Genomic DNA, 20,538 nt, shown 5'->3' with positions numbered 1-20,538 from the left:
AGGTTTCCAGAAGTGCCTTTTATGTCCTGTGAGAGATCCCACAACACAGAGAAATGATCAGGTAAGGAAAGGTGAGGATAACAGGATAAGGTGCTGTCTGAATGCAGCCCAGAGCAGGCGCACAATCTGACTCTCAGCCTTTGAGGATTTAAATGTGGCTGGAATGTGGAGAGTGGGCCTGAAGCATTTTAATGATCTGCCTCCTAAAACCCCTCAGTTGTTGATGAGCTTCCCATCCTGGTGAAAAAAAAGAACAATGGCTCCATCTAAAGGCCAAAGGTTGTTTTTCAGTCACCAGGACAACTCTGGCAACACACTGTCGCCCTAGTGACAGCTTGGGGAGAGACTTTGCTTTCACACGGAGACCAAACAATCCCTTACAGAAAAGGAACTAAGGTCTCCACCCAAAAGGGCTTGGTTCCTAATGCTATATTTCTATGTGTGGTTAATGTAAACCTGCGAGGCAAAATCAAGTGCAAGGTTGGGAAGTTCCTTTCCACCGAGTTCCAGGTCCACTGCCTTGTTCTGAGGTAGGCAATGGCTCTCGGCTAGCTGATACCTTTGCTGCCGTGAACCATTTTGGATTTATTTTGTTTCACCTGTCAGCTCCGAGGGTATTACAAAAAACCCTTTAGACCTGTGATGTATTTAGTCAGGCGTATTTTAGGGGGAGGAAGGTGAGGAAAATAAGCAAAGCTGCTGAGAGGGGAGAATTGGAGGTTTGGGGGGGGGGAGAGAGAAATAACAGTGTACATAACATTGCGCCACATCCTGCCTGTTTGTTAAAAGCAGCTTTACCTCAAAGCTACACAACCCTCTCATTTGCAAGTCATCGCCCTTGCACGTAATGCAAACTCTGTGCAGTCAGTGTCACGCGGCAGGTTGTGAACAGCTCCAGCAATTTCCAGCGTGCCATTGCTAACTGCAAAATAATAGTAATAGTAATAGTAATACATATCGGCGAGGCTGAGAGGGGGTTTGTCGTCTGGGCAGCCCAAGTCCTCCATACAAGCTGGTGTCCAGGGAAGTAATTTCAGTGCTGCTAATGCAGCGAAAACAACATGGGATGTAGCAGTTATGAGTTACCAGTCTCTGGAGCCACAGCAGGCGCTGTGATTCTCCAGTGGTTTGACTCCCCTCTAGAAGTGTACTCCATTGCCTCTCGAGACAGATGGATGCCAACAACAGATTAGGACACACTTCTCAATCCCTTTGAAGCGATAAGTTGCCAAATATAGCAATTTTTTACTGCTTGCCTAAACGGGACCCAGGTGGCACTGTGGGTTAAACCACAGAGCCTAGGGCTTGTTGATCAGAAGGTCGGCGGTTCGAATCCCTGCAACGGGGTGAGCTCCCGTTGCTCGGTCCCAGCTCCTGCCCACCTAGCAGTTCGAAAGCACATCAAAGTGCAAGTAGATAAGTAGGGACCGCTCTGGCAGGAAGGTAAATGGTGTTTCTGTGCGCTGCTCTGGTTTGCCAGAAGCAGCTTTGTCATGCTGGCCACATGACCCGGAAGCTGTCTGCGGACAAACGCCGGCTCCCTCGGCCTATAGAGCGAGATGAGCGCCGCAAACCCAGAGTCAGACACGACTGGACCTGATGGTCAGGGGCCCCTTTACCTTTACCTTTACCTAAATCCTAGTTCTGTGTTTTAATGGTAACCAAGGAAGGGAATTGTTGTTAATATTTTTGCTGATGCTGGCTTTACCACCCGCTTTACAGCAGCTAGTTCTGTTTTCTGTAGTGCTGTTTATAAAATGTGGGTATCCACTGCATGATAAGCTCTCCCTAAGAGACAAAGCCTCATGTTCACAGCCATCCTTCAGAGTACCAGCCATGGATCCAAGGCAGTGCCCCCCCCCCCCGGAAGAGGGCCAGGTTTGATCCCAAGGCTGCCAGCTGCTGACACCTACTTTATAACCTTTTTAAACTCAAAGGAAAAGCTGTGCTCAGATGAAATGAGCAGCGACCGTGAAGAAAATGAAATGTGGTCCAAGCTGCTGGATACACCAGCAACCAAGTTAATGCAAGCGCAAGAAAGGGCAGAAAGGTTTGTCGAAGAAAAAGAGGTACTGTAATCTTCTCCTTTTGTTTCCTTTCATGCCTGAATACTATTGGAAATTAATGGGTGCATATAGGATTAATGGTGGCGGATTGGGTGACTGCAGCTAGCCACAATCTCTCAGTCTAACCGACCTCACAGGGTTGTTGTGGGATAAAAGAAAGAGAGGGGAGAATCCTGTATGCTGACCTGAGCTTCTTAGAAGGAAGGGTAGGATAAACCTGCAATATATGGACATGAAAGCAGGCTTCAGATGCTCCAGAGACTTTTCTCTGTGTGTGCTTGATGCTATAACATTATATCTGGATCCAGTGCTTTTTTTCTAAGAAAAAATATTCAGGGGTACTCTCATTTTCCTACTCATATTGAAATACTGCCCCTCAATGAGGCCAAACTTAGATTCACAAAATGTTTAGGGGTATGCGTACCCCCAGAAAAAAAAAGCACTGCCTGTATCTATATATCTACCGTATATTTTAGCTTACTTTGCCAAACCTTTATTTGGTGTTACAAATATAGGCCATCATAAAACATCCATATATAAAAAATTAAAATATATACAAATAAACAGCCATGTAAAATATGTAATAACCCTGTTAAGGGTTATCTGCATCTATAAAGAAGGGAAACACAAATTCAGAGAAGCTGCCTTTTCTAGGTCAGTATATTTGTCCATCTAGCCCAGTGTTTCCTGCTCTAGGGGTTCCCTCTCCGCCAGATGCTGCTGGACTACAACTCATATCATCTACCTGGCTATTGGCCATGCTGGCAGGGGCTGATGGAAGCTGTAATCTAGAGAAGTGGCAGAGCTTCATGCTCCGGCACCAGGGGATGGAGAGCAAGTGGGAGCAGGGCTGGCACGCGTCCCGGGGATGTGGTGTAGCGCCGCCCACAGGGGCAGGGAGCGCCCAGTGCAGAGGGGGGCAGCTGTGATGGCACCCCACCGGAATCGCGCTGCCGGGGGCGGTGCGCTCACCCTGCACTCCTCTTCCTCCGCCAGTGAATCCAGCAGTGTCTGGGGAGGGGGTGGCGGTCACGCATTCCCCAGCCCTAGGCTACTCCATGCAGCAGTGGCTTTCTAGGGCAGGGAGGACTGAATGTGGCCCTTAGGCCCCTATATGTGGCCTCCAGGACTCTTCCCAGGCACACCCCTTCTCCTCAGGCCATGCCGCTCACCAGCCCTCCTTTGCACCCACCTTGAGTGTGTGCATGGCTACAGAATGTCCTTGAACTCTGATAAAACTGCTTGAGTTGATTGCCTGGACGGAGGGTAGAGAAGGAAGTGTGAGTGTGCGTAACTATTACAGTACAAATGTAATGTACAGTAGTTATTTGTTTCATAAAATTTATATATCAGGGGGAAAAACTGATTGCTTTTTATTTTTTGTAAATTAAATTATAACTATTTTTTATTTACAATTTTTATTTTAAAGCATACAGAAAGTTAAAACCGCAGTAGAACAGACTACAGCAAGTTGAAACTCATACAAGCTTTCTAAATGACTGGGTGGGATTGTTTAAATAAGAACGTCTTCAGCAGGCACCAAAAAGAAGGTGCCTGCCTGATATCAATAGGCAGGGAGTTCCAAAGTGTCGGTGCTGCTGTACTAAATGATCACGTACTTATGGATGCAGTGTGGGCATGATGCAGCACTTGTAAAATACTAATATTCTTCACTCTGCCCACTTTTGCCTCTGGCCTTGCCTACCAGCGCCATGTGGCCCCTGGAACATGTGCCTAGAAGAAAAAGCGGACCTCAAGTTGAAAAAGGTTTCATCCTCTGTGCCTAATGGTCTCTGGCACAGTTCTTTTACCTCGCCAGCTACCTAATCATTATTATTTAATTGGAGGTGCCAGGGAACGGCCCTGAGATGTGGAAGCAAGAAGCAGGCAGATTGGGAAATTTCTTCCTTTTTTACAGCAAATCTTGTGTGTGTGTTTTCTCCAGGCACATAAAGCATGCAGGGAACTGGTTCAATGTACAGCTCTGGCAAGAATTGTCTATGGAAATGGGCACTGGAAGTTGGCAGAGGCACTGGCTAATCTTGCTCATGGTTACCTAACCCTTCAAGGTAAAAAAAGCTAGTATGTAATAATGATAAGATACACATGTCAGTTTGGGTAAGGAAAACACTAAGGATATACAAGATTTTCTGGCACGGCCACTTAAGGGTGTAATGAATGGAATACTAAGCACAGGGAAATTGCCAGAATCTTGGAAAGAGGCATACATTACACTGTTTCCGAAAAAAGGATACAGACTAATTTTTTTGGATACAATGGAGGACTGAAAAATTAGGAGGATTTATAGCAGGCATCCCCAAACTGCGGCCCTCCAGATGTTTTGGCCTACAACTCCCATGATCCCTAGCTAACAGGACCAGTGGTCAGGGATGATGGGAATTGTAGTCCAAAACATCTGGAGGGCCGAAGTTTGGGGATGCCTGATTTATAGTATGCAGTTGAAAAGGTTAACTAAAGAACCCATGGCGGGGAGAAGGGAAGTCTAGAAATTTGGGACTATCTTGTGTAATCTTTATTATTTGTGATTTTGAGTGTGAATGAATTTGTAAAATCAAATGAAAATAATTTTCCCAAAAAAGGGGGGGGGACTCTAAGGATATGATTCCAGCTGCTGGTCACTTAATTATTTCATCACAAACTACAGAAGGATGTGTTGATCTGCTGCTGCAAAAGCAACAGGGAGTCTTTAACATGTCAACAGACTAACAGACTTCTTGTGGCACAGTAAGAGCAGAAGAGTCTTCTGGATCAGGCCCATGGGACATCTAGTCTAGTGGCCAAGCAGATACCTGTGGGAATGACCTGAGTGCAAGAGCAATCTACCCTCCTGTGGTTTCCAGCAACTGGCATTTATTATTATTCTGCTCCTTCTGACAGTGGAGATGGAACACAGCCATTGTGACTAGTAGCTTTGGATAGCCTTATCCTCAATGAATTTGCCTAATCCTCTTTTGAAGCCATTCAGGTTGGCAGCAGCACTTCCTATAGTTCAGCTATGCTCTGTGTGAAGAAGTTATTTCTTTTGACAGTCACGAACCTTTTAACATTCATCTTCAATGGATGCCCGTAAGTTTCAGGGTCATGAGCAACAGAGAACAACTTTTCTCAATCCATAATAAATCAGGCAGTCTTTAAGGTGCCACAAGATGCTTTGCCACTTTCACAAGTGCAAATTTGCAGCTATAGGTCTGTCACCCTCTTCATCTACCACTTTGCTTTATTCATTCATTCATTCATTCATTCATTCATTTCATAAAATTTGTACACCACTGGATTGTAATAGCATGGTAACCTCAAAGCAGTTTACAAAAATAGAGGTTTTGAAGGAGCTGATACGTGTATTCATAGGACAATGAGATGATCTGCCTCCAAGGCGAGATGGGACCACAGTTTTAGTTATCATGGAGCACTCATTTTGTAGCTGCTGTTCTTTTCTTCAATTTTTATGACTGATAGTTGATATCATTGATCATTTCTTGGTGGAGACAGAGTTGGAAATGTGCATTTATTTATAATTCCCAATTTAGGGCTTGCATTGGCATGTTTTCCTTTCTTCCCATATATAAATTTTCAGTTGCAGCTGCATACACAATGGCACAAAAGCTTTTAGCAACCAGGTTTCTTTTCTCAAGTCCATTAATTGTTTCTGGTGGGGATAGGGCAACTGTGGCCATTCAGACATTGTCAAACTATAACTCCCACGAACCTGAATGAAACTAAACATCTAGGTTCTCTGTCCCTGGTTTATGAGAACATTTTTGCTTGAAGTGTTTGTATGTAGTGCAGATTAGTGAACACGTCATTCTATGTGGTTAAAGTCATCTTTTTATTTTCCTCAGGTCTTCCCATTCAGGCTATGCACCATGCAAATTCAGCCAAATGCACCACATTTGCAGGTGGAGGCGCCCCTCCAGCATCTTCAGAAGAAAAAGGAGAGTTTCTGAGCATGCTTGTGACAATCTACTATACTTTGGGTGCATCATATTTGATGCAGAAAAAATATCCTTGCAGTGCAACGATCAGAACAAGGGGATTCGGAGGCAAAATACCGAAGCAACTCTGTTCAGCTATGAAGCTCACCAGAAGTGCATAGAAAAGTCAGCCTCTTGGTCTACCTTGCAGGGTTGTTGTGAGACTAAAACACTGCTATGAGCACCTTATAAGAAGGCAGAGATACAAATGAGGCATATTAAGTTTAGCAAATAAATAGGAATCTCTTTTAAAAATCCCCTCTGAGCTTTGTGTTCATACACTGTCACTACAGTCCAACATGGGTGCAGGCTCTCCGTACACTCATTTCTTGGTGGGGTCAAGAGCCAGACATCTAAGAGGGTATGACTTATGTAGAGGCTGAGACTGGATCAATGCAACTGGCAAGTGAAGCTGTATGCTGGGAGACCTGGTGTTGATTTAGAAACTTAGTAGCTATGTGGCCAACAAGCGGGGAATGAATGTGGCAGACATTCTTCTGAACATTTCTTCTGAACATTTCTTCTGAACATTCTTCTGAACATTCTGACCATTGAAACCAACCAGAACTGTGCAAGAGTACATTGCTGCTCCTGTGCAGCTCCCATGTATTTGAATGGGGCTTGTGCCTCATGTCCGTGATTTAGAATGGGTGACACTTAGATTTTCTACTTCAGGCATCACAATGTCTGGTGGCAGCTCTCTGGACATCTAAAGAGAACATTCTCAGGAGGCTCACAAGAAGCACGTCACGCAGAGTTCATTGCCAGTATCCATGAAGTCAATCCAACTGGCATTTGTGATGAACACGTAGCCGTTCAAGGCCCTGCAATGAGCTAGCTTAGTCTCTGGATTTCTTGAATAGTGCTGCCATTAGAGTTCAGTAGCTGCCTTGTCCCATCACTACACAAGCAGAAAAATGCCCCAAGTCCAGGTAAGGTAACTGATGATGCTCCAGACTCCAGGGAGCCTCACCTACCTGTCATATTTGGCCCACACAAGCCTAGGATCTGATAAGAATCTGCCCTGCAGAGCCAAAAAGGTTCTCTGCTCCTGTTCCAGACAATGTTGCAGCTTTTTGTTTGTGTTGATTTTAATGGATTAAAAAAAAAAAGTTGAGTAGCTTCACTGCTTTTCCTTGACTTTTCTACTGGCAAAGAATCCTACTGCAATCTGCAGAAAGCTGAAAGGATTATGGAAGAACTGAGAGGGATGGATTGGAGAGGGACCCAGACTCCTGAACTTAAAGTATCTGAGAGAGACCTTCTTGCAGCACTGGGCAGGTAAACGAAAGACCAATGGCCTGATAAGGGTACAGCTATTTACTGAACGACTTAAATCACATATCTAGGCTGCAATCCTATACTTAGTTACAGGGTAACACAGTGTTTCTCGACCTTTTTTGGGCCACGGCACACTTGTTCCATGAAAAAAATCACGAGGCACACCACCATTTAAAAAGTTAAAAAAATTAACTCTGTGCCGCCCTATATTGACTATATAATTATGACTGTAAGAAACACTTGCCAATTGCTGTGTTGGTTGCAATCTCCTGTAATAAGGCTTCACAAGCCGCTGATTTCTCTGCCAGCACAATCCTTTGCTCAGCAAGTTTCAGGCTGAGCTCATCCAGCCAGCTTCTTTAAGTTTGTCTAAAACCACCCTCCAGTCGTTTGCACTGAGCTTTGGGAAAGAGGAGGAGAAATATTGCTTTCCGGTGGGTTAGCGCTGGATATTGGCGGCCGCCAGGCACGTGACAATGCAAATCGCCCTTCTCGTCGCCGCACGTCGCGGCACACCAGCCAGCGTCTCGCGGCACACTAGTGTGCCGCGGAACAGCGGTTGAGAAACGCTGGGGTAACAAGTTCTCTTGAACTCAGAGGGCATGTGTTTGGCTTTGCACTGCTAATGAATGTGCATGTGTGCTGGGACTTCTCTTCACTCCCTAGATGGGGATGTTCCTGGCATCTAAAGGGCTTTGCAGTCTTATATGTGGTTTCCTGCAGTCAATAATCCAGGTCCTGCTGCCCGGGCCAAAATCCAGACTTTGCCCCCACATGTCTAACCACTTGCCCATGATGAAGGCACCAACCTGATCCTTTAGCAGCAAAGGAGGGCAGTGGCACCTCTTTTAGATGGTAACACACATGCATGTGCACATAGTACACTGCCGTCTGGTGGTCAGCACTATTATTGCTGCTGCCTACAGGTGCTTTTCATTGATAGAATTTGCCACTAGAAAACTGTTTTCCGAGAGTAGAAAGTTGTATTCTGAGAGCAGAATTTGATTCATACTCTCAAGTACAAAGAAAGTCACATATTGTTACATCTACAGTATTATACGGTTGTTTTTAAATTGTGTTTTTGTTGTTTTTGTACCTCTTACTGATATTTCCTTTTTAAAATTGCTTTTTTATGAAAAGCGGTATACAAGAACACTAAACAAACAAATATTTTATATTTTCACTTTTAAAAAATTATGGACTTTTAGATCTAATTACTCTGTTCTGCCTTCTAGGGCAAGTTTGCAGCAAAACAAGTTAGAGTTGGCAGCCAGGTATTTTGAGAAGGCAATTGATGCTGTAATTTCAACCGAAGGAGAGATGTCTCCAGAACTGATAAACCTCTATCAGAAGATAGCCCAAACTGAGCAAGCAAAGGGAAACCATGAAAAATCCATGGGATATTTATTACAGGCAAGGAACCTAATAACAGTCCAGCATGTAAACTGAGTTTGTGCTTTTGACTTTATAGAGCTACCAGGTGACATGTGTATTAAACCTCAATCTTATACCCACTTCACTGGGAGTAAGCAAAGGCTTACCTTTATTTTTATTTTTTTTATTTAATAAGATTTATGTACTGCTTAATCCTCAAAACCTCTCAGTGAGTTTACATAAAATATAAGGTGTGCATTCATTTGCGAAGACAGGTAAAGGGTTGCGTTGTAAAAACTACTATTGCACCATCATACGTATTCATATATTTATAATAATCCCCTCTGTTATTGACAGCATCTGAGTTCAAGTTCTGCTTGAGGGTTTCCCACAAGCACCTGGTTGGCCACTATGAGAACAGGATGCTGGATTAAATGGCCCATTGGCCTGATCCAGCAGGCTCTTCTTATGGATGCAGGTTGCCCAAATGGGGCTCAGCATCCAAACACTTCCAATTTCTTAAAATGGAATTACCCTGCAGATACCCTGCAATTACCTTATGGCAGTTCTCTGCAACCTGGTGCCCTCCAGGTGTTTTGGACTGCAGTTCCCACCATCCTTGACCATTGGCTATGCTTGCTGGGGCTGATGGGAATTGGAGTCCAAATCATCTGGAAGGCACCAGGTTGGGGAAGACTGCTTTGAGATCATGGGACCACTTCAGCTGTCATGGTCGGCCATTGGAAACACTGTCTGCTTTCAAACGGAGTAATTCTGTGATTGCAATGTGGCAATAATTCACAATAAAACACAATAACATAACAATAAAAAGAAAACACAAAAATCCAAATACACAATCCTTTTCCTTTAACATTGTATAAAGGGACTTCCTCGAGTTCCCTGTATCTGCAGTTCATTTCTCTTTTATCTTTAGCAATTTCCAATTCATTTTTCTCCATTTTATTTTTTCTTGGCTTTATTGCCCACAGTAAACAGCAACTTAGTGCTTGCATGTCTGAACGTTAAATGAATGAATATTGAATGAATGCCTGAACAAATGCTGTACACAGAAATGCTACAGTGATGATGCTTTCATTTTAGCGCATGTGGTGGTCCTTACATTTTCAAGCACTAGAAAATATTTGCTTTTGGGGAGAGGGGTAAGCTGCTGACAAGACTGGATTTGATGACATGGCTACCAGGGCCATACTCTCTTTATTTTTTTAAATTTATTATTATATTTATATCCCACCTTTCCTCTAAGGCAGGCATAGGCAACCTTGGCTCTCCAGATGTTTTGGAATTACAACTCCCATGATCCCTAGCTAACAGGGTCAGTGTTCAGGGATCATGGGAGTTGTAGTTCCAAAACATCTGGAGAGCCAAGGTTGCCTATGCCTGCTCTAAGGCATACATGATTCTCCCTCACCCCATGTTATCCTCTCAAAAATCTTTCTCGGAAGGTCAGATTGAAAGACAGTGACAACCCCAAGTGAGCTTCATGGCTAGGGTTGCCATACTCCCAAAAGTGAAAATCCGGACAAAGTTGTTAAAAACAAACAAACCACTCTACTTGCCATACATACAGGATTTCCTGGATATTTTGCCGATTCAGAGAAAATCTTTCTGGACGCTGTTTTCAAGCCTGTTTCCCGGCTGTGTCTGGGAAAATCAGAATGTATGGCAGCCCTAGTTATGGCTTAGTGGAGATTTGAATCCTGGTCTCCCAGATCCTAGCCAAACATTCTAACCACTACACCACACTGCCTCTAGCATACTAGAGTCAGAATTTGACAGCTTTGCATGCTGGGCAATGCAGGAGTGGTTTTCCAGGATTTTGTTGTTGTTGTTGATTGCAGTAAACAGCTTGCCTCTTATGTGGGGCTGCATCCATGCTCTCCATCCCTAGCTATGCTATTGGGAGAGATACAGAGCATGGGCTAGATCCGGGACCCTGAGTTTAGGATTGTGAGTAGGACCCAACAGGGTTGATCTTATGTTCTTATCTACGATGTTCCTTTTCCAACCCCACTGCCATCAAGAGCTGCCTTGTACTAGAGACCAATTCATCACCCAGTCCACAGCTGCCTTTTCTACCGTAGCTGGAGCACAGATGGTTTCGACTCTGGACTTAATGATTTTTCAGCCTCCCCTCTTTAGCTGAGAATACATTTTTCTTCACTTATGGTACTTCACCCATGTCCTAAACCAGCTCTTCTGACTTTAGGGACCCTCTTCTTCACTCTACTGAGTGGGACCCTGGACGCTAGACCTTCCTGCCCCACTCTTTCCCAAATCTCCTACTTGAATTAATTTAACTAGGGTTGACGATAATTTAATCCAGTTCCTTCAACACACAAAGCATATGCTCTACCACTGAGAGTTGGAACTCCTCTTACGCTTATAAGCTGTTTTATGGCTCATGCTGAAAGGAATGTAGCTAGAATTTAGTTTGCTGCTGCTTAGGAGATAAGAAACAACCCAACGTATAGCCCACAAGTTCTTTTAATAGCTTGAAACAGCTCCCTGAGCTGGTTCTTAAATGGTTAGTCCTTTAGGATGAATGAACCAAGATGGAACAAATCATATGCTTATTCATTAAAAAGGCGCATTTCACTTGATGGGAACATGTACTAAGAACCATTTTGTCTCTAATAGGCATTAGGTCAAATCAAGACATAACGTTAGCCTTCTATGTAACTTTTCTACCTCAAAATAACACTACAATGAATAGGTGGGAAACTGGCAAAAAGCTGCTAACATCCTGACACCACCCCCATCTTGTACACGTTTAGATCTTGCCCTTTGCACCTCTCCCCAAAATGTACTGACCAGCAAACTAAGCTAAAACTGACAAGGTGTCCCGTCACCCCTTAACCCGTTTACCAAGAAGCTGTAACTGCTGGCTCTGCAAGATGAGAGAAGGCCAAAAAAAGTAGTAGGTTGCCACAGGGACTGCTTACACTAAATGCTGATTGCCAATAGAATCATTGTTTATTAACCCATGCAATTAAACTGTATGAAATGTTGAGGCACGCTGTGAAAAGATGTGCAGGATTTGGAACACGATTCTCCTGTACCTTCTTAAAGGTAAAGGTAAAGGTACCCCTGACCGTTAGGTCCAGTCACGGATGACTCCGAGGGAGCTGGCGTTTGTCCGCAGACACCAGGTCATGTGGCCGGCATGACTAAGCCGCCACGAGCAGCGCACGGAAATGCCATTTATCTACTAGCACTTTTGACGTGCTTTCGAACTGCTAGGTGGGCTTCTTACTGTACTCTGAATAAATCCTCTCTTTTACCTCCCTGGTAAAAGAGTATTGACTCATCACCCCAGCTACTGGACTTTTGTCCGTAACATATTATACTGATCGTTTTTCTAGAAGCTGCTGAAATGTACTTCCGTGAGAGTCTTGAGGCCTACAAGTCAGCACTGGGGATGAACCATTCTCGGACAATCAGTGCCCTGGAAGACTTCAGTAAATGGCTTGGGCAAGTAGGGAAAAGAAAGGTAACAGCAGTTCCAATGGGACACAGGCGTAAGCCTTCCAGCTGAAAAAGGGCACATAAGGGTGGGTGTGTTCAGCTGATACCATTACCAGCTTGCAGGGGAGTGTGGATTGCCTAGACCAGGGATGGGAAACCTGTGTTCCTCCAGATATCGTTCAGCCTGAAACTCCCATCATCCCTGGTGCTATCAGCTGTTCTAGCTGGGGCTGACGGGAGTCCAGCGATTTCTGGAGTGACACCGTTTCCCTATCTAGGGTGGCCACTTATGCATTGCTAGAAAAGAGGAAACACACCAACAGTAAAAGAGGACATTGATTTACATAAAAATAGCATGTTTATTCGTTTATTTCATAAAATTTATACACCGCTTGGTTCTAAAATGTCTCAAAGCGCTTTACAAAAAAAGATGGTAATTTATGGGTGAAAATTTAGAAATAACTGCTATAAATCAATTAGAAAAAAACACTAATTTTCACCACAATGGGGTATCTAGGTATCTGCAAACTCCAGGCCCCTCCTGCTCTCCCTTATGTTTGAACTAAACTTCAAATAGTCCTCTCCATCATATCCTCATCCCTGCCTGCTACTTTCCTGGTGCCAAGTAGGGACAGCATGGGATTTTCGGATGCCTGAAGTGAATTGAAATGTTGTGCTGCTGCCTTTTTGGCTGATGATAAACTTATTTTAGGTGTCTATGGGGTGGCAAGATACATTCCACAGACATCACTCTCTTTTCAGGGTTTGTGTGTGAGAGAGACAGCATAGATGGGAACAAGGCAGAGGAGAATGTAAGGCAGCAAATGTTAGCCAAAGTTTTAGTACCTAGTTGTTTCGTATTTCTATGACAGCTTGGTCTTGCATATAAATCTGATTTTAAGTAATTCAACACTATGACAGTATAAGGTCCCCGTGTCTTTATAGGTCAATCCAATAAGACCAAAGCTTGCCTCATAAGAAAACAGAACCAACAGTGCAATCCTATGCTTGTTTACTCAGTCACACTGAGTTCAATGGTGGTAACTGGGTATAAGACTGCAGCCTTGCTGAATTTCTATTGCTGAGATCCAGCAGTAAATCAACAGGGCTGAATTTCCAGATCATTTCTCCTTAACACGTGTGTGTGTGTGTGTGTGTGTGTGTGTGTGTGTGTGTGTATACAGTACACCCCTAACACAACATGGCATCCCCCAGAGATAATTGATATATTCTTGTTATATAGCAATTAAGACATTGCAATGGATTCTTTTTCTTATTCAGCAAGCCTACGACTTACTCAAAGAGTCATTTATATCTCAGCCTGATCCCTGCAGTGATTTTAATGAACAAGCGATTGAAAGATTGTATATTATGGGCTGCATCTGCCTAGCAGAGATGAAGATAAAGGAGGCTTTTCAGCTGCTCTGTAAGGTAATCAATTACCACGTTTTTGTGTAATCACGCTGCAAGTTTAAATGAAGGCAGCTCTTTTTCTATTAAATAAAGGGGTGGGAATTCCCTATAGAAGGTAGATACTATATTTTCAAGGGATAGGGCCCAAACAATTAAAATGATCTCCTAAGTAAGCCTCCCACAACTGGGTGCTTTCTAGCTGTTGTTGGACTACAACTCCTATCACCCATGATCATTGGCCAGTTCTGGTATAGATTTTTGGAGTCCATTGACATTTGGAAGCCCCAAGTTGGGGGAGGCTGTCCATAAACCCTTACATAGGAACCAGCTCCCTGAGCTAATTTCTGAGAGATTCCATCACTACCCTGATCACCAGAGATTCTGGGCTGGGCAATGGAATCCAATGGAACTGATACATTGCCGAGTTACTGAATAGCTGCTAAAGAGCCATATATATATATATATATATATATATATATATATATATATATAGGGCGGGGGGGGGATCTGTTGTAAAGCAGGTATGGGGAACCTGTGACCCTCCAGGTATAGTTGCGCTCCAACTCATATCAGACCCAACCAGCACAGCCAATGGTCAAAGATGGTGGGAGTTACAGTTCAGTAACAGCTGGAGCAGCATAGGTTCCCCATTCATGTTGTAAAATTCCAGGGCCCAAGCCTGCACCTAGGTTCTAATGTTCAACTCAGCCCACGAGGCACCACCACACCTTGTCCTACAGGAAGACCAACTGTGTTAGTAAGATAGCCTCTTAACCACACTTAGGTCAGAGCCAGGTGCATTTCCCATATCGTTTTACTTTAACCTACACTAGGAAACAATGCTGTCCGCTGTACATACTGGGATGAACAGAATAACGAAAAGGAAATAATGGCCTCTTCCGCTTTACATCCATGTAGTGTGAGCAGATCCAGGTTGCTATCTATGGCTCCCGTCACAGGAAATCGAAAAAGATACGAGAGCTCCTGGACATGCTGAAGATGTAAGTTTCATCAGGAGTTAGGATGTGCTATGTGGGAAAAATCACAAACAACAGAAGGTCTAGGCTTCAAATCTGGGTTTCAGCGTGTGACTGCCAGGAGATCTCTGCCCACCTTTGCCTCTTCAAAGTTGAGAAGATGGCTGGCCACTCATCAGGGAACCACACTTGCCACAGAGGGTGGATTTGTCCAAGCCTCTGTTTAAATATGCTCCAAGAGCAGCCTTTATATTAAAAACATATTTGAATCCTATTATTAAAAACAATTAAAAACAACTTACAACCATAACAATAAATATAAAGTAAATAAATGAGAGCTTAACAGCACATGTTTAGTAGCACAATTGTCCTATGAAGAAATATTTTATTTTCTTCAGCTTAGCCTGGACAGCTCAGAATTTGCAAGACAGCAGTTGTGTCTTGCCAAATGAAAGGGTTTTTTCCTCAACTAAAAATGATTTTTACATTAGGTATGAAAAACTGTTGGGAGAAGGAAAAACTTCTCCTGCTTTTCTGCAGGGTTCCTGCTGTACATGAAGGGACCAACAACATGAAACAGAAGAGAGAGACACTGCTATGCTGCTCAATCCCTGATCTCTAGACAAACTGCAAGACGAGTCACTGGAAACAAGGAAATATATCCCTAATGCACCGCGAGAAAAGCAAGGCTGCAACCATCAGGTTATTAGCTGATTATGTCATAGCCTGTAGCCCATTTGTGAATATTAATTGTACATGGAAAGATGCTTTGCCCTGGTGCTGCTCTTAGATGGAATGGGCATTCAGAGAGCTCCAGCACAAGAAAATTATCCAGGTCCTCCAAGCGTAGTCCTATATCTGCATTTTTTGATGTTCCTTCTTCCTGCCCACAACAGTGAAGGCGTGCATATATGAAGGACAGTTTTGCAGATTTCTGGGGACATTGTTTCCCTGACATCAAGTAAGGTTGTGACTAGGCACCCAATGAATTAATGTGTAACATGTGAATAGGAGGGAAATCAAAGCCCAAATGTATAGTCATGTACTAGATCCAGAAATATTGCCTATTGACAGAAATATTGTCAAGTATCCCTCCTTGTTTCTAGGTCACATCCAATGTAAGCCCCAGCCAGCAAGGTCAATGGTCAGGGATAATGGGAGCTGTAATCCAGCAACGTCTGAAAGGCCACACGTTGGAGAAAGCAGCTGTTTACCTCCCAGAAATGGCCAACTTCTGATCCCTTGCCCAACTTCCACAGGGCACATAAAATATACTTAGTGTAACAATTAGGAAAAGTTGCATTCCTCTGTGATAAGTACTGTTTCCAATGAAAGACATCAGAATGGTCGTTCTGTATTTCTTGCCAAAAAAAGCTTCACCATACACAATGACTCTTTCCAAACATGTCAAGAGGCCAAACTATCCATCGCAATAGATCTTGCCTCTAAAAAAGAGGTAAGAAAATCTCACAACTGGTTGTCCAAGCTTTCATTCGTTGTTTTACAGCTGAGCATCCAATATGGCTTTTAATAAAGGGGGAACAAAATAACAGTTTGTACTTCGCAGCTAAATCTCTGCTTCAGTTATGTCCTCATCAGGGCAACAGTAAAACTCTACAAAGCAGATCTGTCCATCTTCGTTCCTGATCATGTATTGCAGTGAGAGAAAGCCTCTGTTATCTGTTCGAATAGACACCTTGCAGGATAAAACTAGTGCTTTAGTTGATGGCTTGAGTAATGCAATCTTATATCTGTAAAGAAGTAGGAGGAAGACAAGATGAAGTATTAAGACAAAATAGTTGCTAATAGGTTGCTGCCAATTATCATACACAAACTTATTGACAAAGATGAACTTACAGAAACAGCAATGTTTAAAAATGCTTGAAGTTTGAGAATTTAATGTTAAATCAACAAAGGCAACACCTTTTGAGTAAGATCTCTAAAATACTTAAGAGCATATAAAAAAAATCTCTTTATCAAAATAATGATAAGACAAACTGTCCCAGAGGAAACATGGTCTGTGTAGATCTATTGATAATCCTATCCAGGTCTGTTAAAGATGCATTTTTATTTATGGATATAGAACCGGGAATACACCTGCTAAAAGCAGCATTGTGCGGTTACTAGTTATAATTGGGGAGCAGGGTAGAATTCACTCCCTTCCTGGATGGATGGAGGTTATGGGAATTGGCCAACATGGTTACAGGTGACTAATATTATAATAGTGAGCAAGGCAAAGGAACTAGAGAACTTATTTATTGAAAATAATGAGCAATTTGGAAACAAATTCACTCAAATGCAATATTTATGCATTTCCTTCTTTTGTGTACATGTGTATTAGTTTTTTTTAGTTTAACTGTATATCTAATATCAATTCTATTATAATCAAGAAAAGTGTATTTGCCCCTCACACTACACCATCAACAGATTTGCTGACCTAGTTCCCTGAGTTGGGGTTAAATCCCTAATGACCGAGTACAGAGGGCACTGTCAATTATCTATATTGACTTGAGATGTTTTCCCATGAGTGATCTGTCTTCAAGCAACAGTATAGTGGTACCTCAGTTTAAGAACAGTCCTGTTTATGAACAATTCGGTTTATGAACTCCGCAAAACCAGAAGTAGTGTCCCGGTTTGTGAACTTTACCTCGGTTTAAGAACCAAATCTGAACAGAAGGGCATCAGCGGCAGGAGGCCTCATTAGGGAAAACGCGCCTCGGTTTAAGAATGGACTTCCGGAACAGATTAAGTTCGTAAACCAAGGTACCACTATATTACCTTTCTGGCAGAGTACATGCACCTTAGTTAATGCAAATAACCAACCATCATGTGATTGGTATTTGAACTTGAGTGGTAAGAACAGGACCAGTCATACCAAATGGTTATTATATGGGCTACTCCAGCTCACCTGTTTGTCTGGCTTTGGTTACAGTGAAAGGCTTCAATTAAGTCTGAATCTTTAGGGTAGTCTAGATGTGTGCTTCCAGCATTCCCAAAAGTGGAGAGTCTGAAAGAGAAAATGAGGAAAATGCATTAGCTACTCTCAAACTCACAGTTAAGTTTGTGATAGATGTCAGGCATGAACACAGGTCTCCCAAATCAAAGTCAAATTCAAATCCCAAGACCATCCCTAGATCTCACATAAGACACGTGTCTTGTACCACGAAACTGTCAATCAATTTGGCCAGTACTGTCCATTCTAACTCTAAATCTTCCTCCCCCCTGCTACTCTGAGATCCTTTTCATATGTAAGGCAATGTGAATGCATATGTACTTAACCACTGAGCTATGGCCCTGCCCTAAAGAGGGATATATTTATGCCAGAAACTTGTAGTGCATTCGAAATCACAGTCACAATACATGTAGTCATGACAATCAAACTAGGATAGTTATTCCTAGTACCTCAAATTAGACTTTTCTAGAGACACTGTAATCTGCAATACTTCGCTGGACATATCTAGTTCGGAAAATGCCTCTCGGAGCCCCTCTGACTGCAGGATGATCTTATTCACAACATTTGTGCTGCAGAAATCAAAATCGAGGATCTCTTCTGGTTCCTGAGTGTTGATTTTGCATACAGTCACCACACCGCCGTCCTCCAGGAAAAGCGTCAAAGGGTATCCATAACCCCGATAGCACATCCGGAGGGCTGTCTGAGTGCCTGCGATGAGGAAAGAAAGGTGCCTTTATTACAGTTATTCAATTTATTACCTGTCCAACTTGTCTACATAACCCATTAAACACACACACACACAGGCAATACCTGGCAAAGAACTTGTCCCAAATATGGTCAAGCAGTCTAGAAGGACAGCTAGATTGATTCTGAACATCACAGATTCTTCATGTACCGTAAATTCTTGAAAAACCCCTGCCTGTAAATTAGAAAGGCAGAAAACTGAAGACAAACAGATGAATATGTTGCACTGTTACAAAATACAACCCCTACCACTGAATTGAACTAAGCCTTGACAAACTGGCAACATGAGGTGTCCTTTTAATTCAATTCAGTGCGGCAAGGCAAAAATTAAAGAGAATAGAGCTTTATATTATAAAATAAGAGTAGTAAGAATCAAGCAGGAGATGCTAACTTGTAGAAGACATACATTGCCAGATTGGGACAACTGCATGCTTTCAAATATTCTCTCACACAGAGAGAAATATCTCTTGAGAAATAACAGTAATATTATTTTAGTCTTTCATAATACTTCTTTCTCCTTTTGAAGTGTCATAAGTTATCTAACATGATTATTTACTTCTTCCAGCTAAATTAAAGCCTATTAGTACAATAAAAGGAAAGAAACCTTTGCCGTCTAACCTGAATAAAAGCATTGGCTTGCAGAGACTTGGCATTTTCCACTGTGACCTTGAGTCCATTTGCAGTTGCGAAGCAGGTAGCGTGATCTTTAAAATGAACAGCTTTCAGGATGGTGGAGAGGTTTCTGACATTGTCAAGACTTGCAACCAGCACATTCTGCTCTTCACCTTGGGTTTCCCCTTGGGTTGAAAGGGGCATGGCTGGGATCTGTCACCCACCCAATGCCTCCTCCTCCAAGGACAGAAACAAGAACAAATCCCAAAGGAGACCTGCAGAAGCCCAAATAACATTTTGAGTAAATTGAAATGCTTCTAGTGGATGCAACTTAAATATCATTAAGTAACAATTGCATTAATATACTTGGGTAGGTTCTCTGTGCTGCACCAGAGAGCACAGCTGAATAATCCCCCAGTTTGACATTTGTGCTTGACAACATCCAATTTTAGCTAAAAGTAACATTTAAATTCAGCCCTATTATGCCTCTGGCTGCAGTACAGAGGAACTAAACCACATCATATCATGCTACTGCCTGACGTTATTCTCTCTCTATCTTACTAAAGTTGTCTACCTGTGATAAGATATTCAGCTGCGTCAAAACCGTTAATGCCCTTTAGGCATCCTCAGGGTCTTCCTCATCCTCCCACCCAGCAAGCACAAAGATCCCCTTCCTTACCTACCCGCAACGTCACACGCACTTAAGAGCAACACATCAGGCAGAAACCCAACTGGTGCAATTTCTCAACGCGACAGGCAGAAACCCAACAGGTGCAGACTGCACTTGCAGGTCTAGCGCAACATACCTAACAAGGCGGAAACCGTCCTATCCCGCCTCAAGAGACCGGCCAATCGGCTATTAGCTACGTGAGACCCGACTGCTTTACGACACATCGTGACCACAGCTTCCGTCCTCAACTCAACCAATCGCCGGCAAGTGAAGTGTAGTTAGATGTGACGACCGGCCTGAACGCCCAGTTTTTAAAAACCGGAACTCGCCATCAGCCGTGGGCACAAGTCAGGGGATCACTCTGTCCACTGACATCTCTATTGAGAGAACCTTCCATCCTTTGCACCGTTGCAGTATAGAGATTGGAAACTGCAGAGTAGCACGCTTCATTACAGGGATATGACACTTCCTGACTCATTTAATCTTTTGTAAACAAAGCGTAACAGCAAAAGAAAGGAGTTTGTCTTGTTTCGTGCCTATTGGTATGAAGCAGCCGCCTTCGCTGTGCTTGCTTGTTAGAGCGTGGTGCTGATAACGGCAAAGCTGCGAGTTTGATCCTGCATTGCAGGAGGTTGGACTTGGAGGACCCTCGGGATTCCTTCCAGTTCTACAATTGTTTGATTCTATTATTCCTGTTTAGAAAAGCCTGGCCCAGATGCTTATTTTAATCTCTCTTAGTATTTTAACTTCTGTGCGTTTTTAAAGTACGGCTGAGAATTTTCCCTCGGTTTTTACTGCTCTATTTTTTATAAGCCTCTTTGAGGTGTGTGTTTTCTAACAATCAAACGGTGTATAAATTCCACGAAACGAAATTAATAATAATAATAATTTTTTTTTAAAAAAAAAACCTCAACCCGGAAGTATGCGCGCGTGTGTTTCAAACGTAGGAGGTTCTCCTACTTCCGCTTCT

The 20,538-nt window shown here is 43.0% G+C and overlaps 2 protein-coding genes across 5 annotated transcripts; one reads left to right on the top strand and one right to left on the bottom strand.

Moving 5' to 3' along the window:
• The first annotated feature begins 391 nt into the window (after positions 1–391).
• Positions 392–15,269, top strand: TTC23L (tetratricopeptide repeat domain 23 like). The gene is made up of 10 exons (XM_088653190.1): positions 392–530; positions 1,938–2,069; positions 4,012–4,135; positions 5,927–6,086; positions 7,208–7,339; positions 8,575–8,785; positions 12,078–12,224; positions 13,481–13,630; positions 14,531–14,613; positions 15,130–15,269. Exons 2-10 carry the CDS (start codon positions 1,959–1,961, stop codon positions 15,209–15,211), a joined length of 1,200 nt encoding a protein of 399 aa, XP_088509316.1. The 5' UTR covers positions 392–530; positions 1,938–1,958; the 3' UTR covers positions 15,212–15,269.
• Positions 14,942–19,985, bottom strand: RAD1 (RAD1 checkpoint DNA exonuclease). Of its 4 annotated transcripts, none has more exons than XM_035100967.3 (6): positions 19,705–19,985; positions 18,905–19,173; positions 18,353–18,461; positions 17,992–18,250; positions 17,498–17,596; positions 14,942–16,340 (listed from the first exon to the last, which is right to left on the bottom strand). In XM_035100967.3, exons 2-6 carry the CDS (start codon positions 19,100–19,102, stop codon positions 16,157–16,159), a joined length of 849 nt encoding a protein of 282 aa, XP_034956858.1. In that variant the 5' UTR covers positions 19,103–19,173; positions 19,705–19,985; the 3' UTR covers positions 14,942–16,156. The 4 variants fall into 4 exon arrangements, with proteins under 4 accessions (XP_034956858.1, XP_034956857.1, XP_034956860.1 ...); XM_035100966.3 differs by having other exon boundaries at positions 19,582–19,788; XM_035100969.3 differs by having other exon boundaries at positions 19,600–19,755.
• Positions 19,986–20,538: the final 553 nt, after the last annotated feature.

This window comes from Zootoca vivipara, chromosome 10 (genome assembly GCF_965207765.1).
Source record: "Zootoca vivipara chromosome 10, rZooViv2.hap1.1, whole genome shotgun sequence".
NCBI lineage: Eukaryota > Metazoa > Chordata > Lepidosauria > Squamata > Lacertidae > Zootoca > Zootoca vivipara.
The sequence above is the reverse complement of the archived record's forward strand: the minus strand, read 5'-3'. Positions and strand labels throughout refer to the sequence as shown.

Coding starts and splice junctions, on each gene's coding strand:
- TTC23L (XM_088653190.1), top strand. CDS start 1,959: ATGAGCAGCGACCGTGAAGAAAATGAAATGTGGTCCAAGCTGCTGGAT. Junction 2,070..4,011: donor GGTTTGTCGAAGAAAAAGAG/GTACTGTAATCT, acceptor TGTTTTCTCCAG/GCACATAAAGCATGCAGGGA. Junction 4,136..5,926: donor TGGTTACCTAACCCTTCAAG/GTAAAAAAAGCT, acceptor TATTTTCCTCAG/GTCTTCCCATTCAGGCTATG.
- RAD1 (XM_035100967.3), bottom strand. CDS start 19,102: ATGCCCCTTTCAACCCAAGGGGAAACCCAAGGTGAAGAGCAGAATGTG. Junction 18,462..18,904: donor AAGCCAATGCTTTTATTCAG/GTTAGACGGCAA, acceptor TCTAATTTACAG/GCAGGGGTTTTTCAAGAATT. Junction 18,251..18,352: donor TGGGACAAGTTCTTTGCCAG/GTATTGCCTGTG, acceptor TCCTCATCGCAG/GCACTCAGACAGCCCTCCGG.